A 6,413-nucleotide genomic window follows, 5' to 3' on the forward strand; every position below is an offset into this window, starting at 1 on the left:
CTTTTTTGTACATTTTTCTGTAGTTTTACTTAAATCTTGTACATGAACCTGCAAATCATGTTTTCACCTGCAGATGAGCAGAAAATCAACTGAGCATCAAAACAGTTCAGCTTCTTTAGACCAGATGCCCTCATCTTTAGGGGTATCTTGTGGTAACAAGCTAAAGACAGGGAGTTTAGTTATGGAACATGGAGCTTGTACTGTGAAATCCAGACCAGTGCAGCCCATTGTTATTATTAGAACTGAGATGGCAGGAATAAACACCAGATCACTCATCATTCTATTCATTATCCTTGCACAACTTTTTGAAAGAGTAAAGACCGGCCAGTGGCTGCATGCATTGCTGGGGAAGTGACAGCATTGGTCCCTCTTGGTTGCTTCTTGTTTAGTGGTTAACGCTCTTTTCCTTGGAGAAATGTTAGAGATCTACAAATAGTGCTGTATCCAAGTTTTACCCAGCTTACTGCTGTGTACGGCACGCGGAACAAAGCTTTTAGAGAACTTTGTGAAGATGATGGGAGTGCCCTTTGTAACCAGTGATGTACGCGTGCTGTTATGTTAAGAAGGCAAGAAATCACCCACCTTTTAGCAATGGAAGTAGCATGGCTATAAAGGAGAAGAGGGATGTATCCTAACCCTACGCAGTAGTCAAGCTAATTTATCAAGGTAAATAATCTCCTGTGTCTTAAGAGAAATGTAGGCATAATTAGTTTATAATCTAAATATATCTTCAGCTTTAGAAAACAATTTTATGTACTTCTGATGAGCTATTCAGCTAGACTGATTATTAATCAGAGAAAGTAATTGTTTTAAAAATGTGTACTTCCTTAATTTCTTTCTCATTTCTTAACTTTTTTGAATTCTATTTTAAACAATAAAGACTAAAGTAGTCCTAGTAACTAGCTTTGTCCATAAAATAGCTTTGTCTATTAAAAATGAAATTTTAATTGGAATTGAGAAAACTATTTTAATTCTCTGATCTCCAGAACTTCCACAAAACTGAAGAATCAGAATTAAGTGGGAAGGTGCTTAACATTTGTAATCCTTATTTATCGATGATAATAATGGAGAGCGTTGCCCAAACTTAAGAGCTGTGGAATTTCCTGCCACCAAAGAGTAGCTGAGGTTCCCCAGCTCAGGGGTTGTGAAACTGGTAAGTGCCTTGCACAGGGCCGGGATGTCTGGGCCTGTAGGTGTGTGAATGTTTGAAATGGAGTTCCGAGTAGCAGCTCTGCAGGCGCAGCTGCCACGGCCACAGCTGCCACCTGCTCGTGGTCAGCTCTTCTCTGGTAGGTGAGTGCAGTCGGTCCCAAATGGTAATCGGTGTGCTGCCTTCTCTCCTGCCCTGGAAGAAATAAGCTGCTGCTGCCCTCATGACTTAAGAGGAGATGTGGGAAAAGGTCTGTATTTGGAAAATAGATTGTGGAAAAAGGCCAAAAGTGACCGTGCAGAAACAACCTAACCCAAGTAACAACAAACCAAACAGTGTTCTCATTTGCTAACATGATTGTTATTCCTCTGCCACGGAATTTAATTTTAAAATTTGCTTCAGAATTGCAAATTCTGATTAAAAAGAACACTAACATTAGCTTTTGCCAGGCCACCTGCCAATAATTTCAATTCAGTGAGAGACAGATTTTGCTTATTTCATGCCACTATAATTAGATTCTCTGCATTTTATCATCTTTAGAATACTGAGCTGGAAATAGCTCTGAGAAGTCATATTCAAGTATTTTAAAATATTTCACTATTTTCTGATTTTTTTTTCTTATAATTCAGAAATTTTGCACTAGAAAATCAGACATTCAGCCTGTAGAAATCATGTTGTTGTCATTAGAAACCTTTATGTGAGTATATAATGTTCAAGAAATCCCCTTTTGTGAGGTACCATCAAATGAATTTGACACTTCACTTTCTTTTCAGTTACTGTCTTAATATGTCTGCCAGTCTGTGGAGTGGCAGGACACAGGCACTGATGCAGAGACTGCTTTAATCAACAATTCCTGCGTTCCTTCCTAGAACCAAGGAACTGATCAAGTACACTTCAGTGCCGGGAAGGGTGGTGTGTACTTGTATCCCTAGAAGGAAGTATTGCTCAGGCCAAGAGTTGGAAATTTCAGGTGTGAAGCAGTTTTTCAGTATCTGCCTTCATCTGATCTTCTGTTCATCACTTCAGTTACAACTATCCTGTCCTGATAGCTGGGAAAAGAAATGCGAGTATTTCCTTTGTGCAGACATCTAAACCAAGATCTTTTTTTTTTCAAAAATACAGTGGAGGAACTAATGCCTTGCACAACTGGTGGTTACTGCAGTTTCAGAGGATACAAGAGATCTCTGTTCAAATCCCGCCTTTCAGTGTTGTCCTTTGAACATCTACGTTGTGTGACCTAGTTGAGCAGTCTAACAATTCCAGTCTTTCCTGTAGAAGCTGTGCCGCTGTAAAAATGACTGAATTAGTGAGCGTATGTGACTTTCTTGTTAGATAATCATGGCACTCACCCAAGAAGGGGAGGGTCCTGTTCCAAGTGCATAATTAGTGCTGAAATACAGTCAGCTGATACTGAGGCTGTGGAAGAAGCTGGGTTTGGATCTTCCCCATCTCAGAGAAGCACTCTTTTTTTCATGCTGTTGGGTATTTAAAAATGAAAGCAACGGCAGTGTTTCCATTTTTGCCTGGTTTGGGTGGGAAAGGGTCAGCATACGCTTTAACACTGTCTCGTGAAACCTGACAAAACACTACCTTGTCCATGCAGCCTTCTGAGGCTGAGGCACTTACCAGGTGCCTGCACTGATGGCACCAGTGAGATTTATGCTGTTAGCTTCCTAGGAGCTTTGACTGGCACAAATATGAACCTCGGGGCCCACAGATGCCCTCTAGCTATGCCTGAGAACAGAAAGCACTCTGTGTATTAGCAATGGACTAACTTCGTTTGTTTTCCTTCTGGTTGACTGTTCCAGCCAGCATTCATAATTTCGTATTTTTTTCACTCGAGAAACACAACAGAGCTGCTGGAATTCATTTGAGATGTTTCCAGAAACCTAATAGCTATTTGATGATGCAAAAGCTGCAGAACTTGTGCTGTCTTTCATCTGGAAAATCTCAGCTGTGTGGGCAGTGACCTTTTCACATTGGGTACATGATTCCTCTTTTCTACCTTTGGCATGAGCGGTTTAGATTTCTTGGGTAGTACTATTTTTTACATTTTTTCCCCCTCCAGACATTTTGTTTGCCTGGTTTATATATTAAAGCTATTCAGGAGCTTTTTCTTGCCATTCAGAAATATTTTCCAGCTAAAATAATGAAATTAAAATGAGCCTAGAGTTTATCACACTTGTGCCTGTATTTTTTTGCAAAAACCCTCTCAAAAGACTTTTCTTCCTTTGTCATTTTGCCTCTCCTCATTCCATACACAAACATGCCCCTGCACTACTTTGTTTAAATCTCAGTCTTTTCTAGCCAGTTCTGCAAGGCACTTGTGAATTATTAATGTGAAAGATACTATACACCACAGAGCTGCTGCTGCCCTTTGCCTGGCAGTTTTACTGGGAGAGCAAAGGCTTGACCTACTTAGTGTTGAGCTGCAATAATGTTCTTTTTTTTTTTTTTTTCTCTCATTTACACTAGCCAGGCTAGCCATAGAAATAGCTTTTGCTATTGAGGAAATGACTGCGGAGATCTCTGCTGTAAAAGCAGCTTCAGCTCTCCTTTCAAGAGTAAGAAGTTAAATATATTTTAAGTAATAATAACAGAGATTTTTATCAAGGTTAGTACTAGAGCCTATAGTTCTTCAAACCTAAGGGTTGAAATAGCTAATTGTCAACATTGGGTGAGGCTTCCTGGATGCTGGGGTGCAATGAGCCCTTCTGTAATCTTCCTTGGCAGCCTTCATTGTCAAGAATTGCTCTGTGGCTATATCTGCATTTGAAAAGCCGTTGACTTCTACAGATCTCCTAAGTCTGTATGCACATCTTGGTCATACAGTTCCAGGCTCAGACTCAAGACACAGACCCTTTAGAGCTGTCTGTACTCTAGGGACCATGTAAAATAATAGTGGTATGCCCCACAAGTTCAGCTGGGGTGGGGAAGGGAAGTGGGACCCCAAAATAAATTCCTAGAAGCAAGTAGAGACCTTAATAGATGGAGGTTGTAGAATCAGGCTCATGTCATTAAGGATGCTACTCACTTGCACTGTCAGAAAACTCTGCTTTTCTCATGAGGATAGAGCAAGCAGTAAATGTGGAAGTACTGCCAGTGCCCTAAGAGGAGAGGTGGCCACGGAGTGCAGCCAGAGGTGCTGGATTGCAACAGCAGCTCGGGGCCAGCCCCTTTCTTTCGCTTGTGTGTGAAGAGAGAACTTGAGGCTGTGACTGCAGTGCTTCAGCAGATCTAAAGGAGAACCTGAGCTGCTCAAGCAGGGCAGAATGAGACAGTCCCCTGGCCTGCTCAGCTCTCCATTCTCTTTCTTCTAATGCAAATTGCCATACTCCTCCCAGCTGCTGGGCTAGTGTCCTGGCAGGATGGAAGGTGCTCTCTGGAAGCCTCACTCAACAATGCTGCTGGGAATGGGAAAAGAGGAAAGGTCTTAGCAATGCTGTACTCAGTACCCAAGTTCATTCTTTTGTTCTTGTTTTGCTTTCCCCAGTATCTGATCTCTAAATCAGTTTGGGAAAACACCGGAGATAAAACCAGGGGCTGCTTGTAAGAAGCAGCCAAATTTGTCCTTCTGTTCACTGTGATAGGTTCTCAAAAGAACAACTTTGTTAAAAACCAAATAAAGCTTTCCAGAAATATTGTTTACTCTACTAATTACACAATCTGGCAGCATCTACTCCTGAAAAGCCTCATCATCCCTGACAAGGGGCTAACGTCCTTTCTAAGGTTGCCAGTTTTGCACAGGTGTTACACTCTTTCCCAATGAGCAGTGGGACCTTAAGCGTGATGATATGAAACGTTTAATCATTAATGAAAACAAGCAATTTGTCTGTGATCTTAGTTTGACAATCCATAAAATAGTGCTTCTTAAATGACAAATTAGCAACTCGGTTACAAAGAACAAAATTTAAACAACACAACAGTTGTATGCACAAAGCTACCACGTCGTCTTTTTTTTTTTTTCTTAAATCAGGAAAAAAATTTATTTATAAAAACGTCTCATTTAATTTACTGTCAAGTCTCTAGCTGAATACAGTGGCTTAGAACACTAACGGCCCATGCTTTTATACAGATTAGCCAAAGCATGAACATCAATAAAAATTAACCCCCAAAAATAACTTGTCTTTGCTTTATGTTATGAGCCACAACGGAGTTAAAACTGGAACAGTAATGAAAGCAACACAAGAGTTAGGAAGCACAGTTGCTTAAAGAGTAAAGAAGTATTTTCTTTTGATGTCTCAGAATAATAAGAAAGTTAGAAATGGCAGAAACTCCTCTGTAGATTAGTCCATAGAAAGCATTGTCTCATGGGGCTTTGGAAAAGTCCTGTCTGGTGGCTAATGCACTAGGGCATGAAGAGATACATTACAGAGCCCCCAGGCCAGTAACTTCTGAAGACAGCCTAAAATGTAGGAACAAAAATGAAGAAAAAAAAAAAAAAAAAAAAAAAAAAAAAAAAAAAAAAAAAAAAAAAAAAAAAAAAAAAAAAAAAAAAAAAAAGGCAAAAAAAAGGAAAAAAAAAAAGAAAAAGAATCTTCTCACTATTAAAAAAATACCACTTGAGTACAACCAGCATAAAACAGCATTTCAGTGCAGGCAAGTTTTCTGACACAGGTTGGTGGTTTGTTTTTTCTTAAATGTCAATTACTGAAACAGTTACAATAGCCCAGAACAGTTTTACAGCAGTTTTCTAGAGCTTTTGAATAGCTGTGGTACCTTGACATCATTATTTCCAGTTTTTCCTTCATTATATATATAAAAAAAAAAAAAAAAAAAAAAAAAAAAAAAAAAAAAAAAAAAAAAAAAAAAAAAAAAAAAAAAAAAAAAAAAAAAAAAAAAAAAAAAAAAAAAAAAAAAAAAAAAAAAAAAAAAAAAAAAAAAAAAAAAAAAAAAAAAAAAAAAAAAAGGCCCCAAACAAACAAACAAACAAAAAACCGAAACAAAAAACCCCCAACAAAACCAACCAAAAACCCCATTTGGTTAAGTGCAAACTGTAACAATGGCAGTTCTACAAATGGTTACAGTGACAAAACTTAGTGCAAAGGTGCTAAGGTGAAGAAAAGCCCACAAAATACAGAAATGACACAAAATACTGAGATAGTACTTAGCCCTATACAATAACACACTTTGAAATACCATGTCTTAAAAAGTATTGCATTTGCATTGTGTTTTTAGTTTATATTAAAATGCACTGAATACAGTTCAATTGTTAAAGCTTTGTGTCCAAGGAGTGCAAAGTGGATGAGCATGGTGGGCTAAT

The 6,413-nt window shown here is 38.6% G+C and overlaps 1 protein-coding gene across 6 annotated transcripts in view; it reads right to left on the bottom strand.

Moving 5' to 3' along the window:
• The window catches only part of LOC114060994 (poly(rC)-binding protein 3-like), a 401,074-nt gene that overhangs the window by 6,628 nt on the left and 388,033 nt on the right, over positions 1-6,413 (bottom strand). For 3 of the 6 annotated variants that reach the window (XM_027890948.1, XM_027890947.1, XM_027890946.1), the window contains exon 15: positions 4,938-5,555. The exons of the other annotated variants lie outside the window; for them this stretch is intronic. In XM_027890948.1, the coding sequence (XP_027746749.1) occupies positions 5,519-5,555 (37 nt within the window). In that variant the 3' untranslated portion in view covers positions 4,938-5,518. Of the gene's footprint in view, positions 1-4,937; positions 5,556-6,413 lie in introns of those variants that run through there. 6 annotated transcript variants of the gene reach the window in all.

This window comes from Empidonax traillii, unplaced genomic scaffold (assembly GCF_003031625.1).
Source record: "Empidonax traillii isolate 1590-97213 ecotype Southwest subspecies unplaced genomic scaffold, ASM303162v1 scaffold303:size634589, whole genome shotgun sequence".
Lineage (NCBI taxonomy): Eukaryota > Metazoa > Chordata > Aves > Passeriformes > Tyrannidae > Empidonax > Empidonax traillii.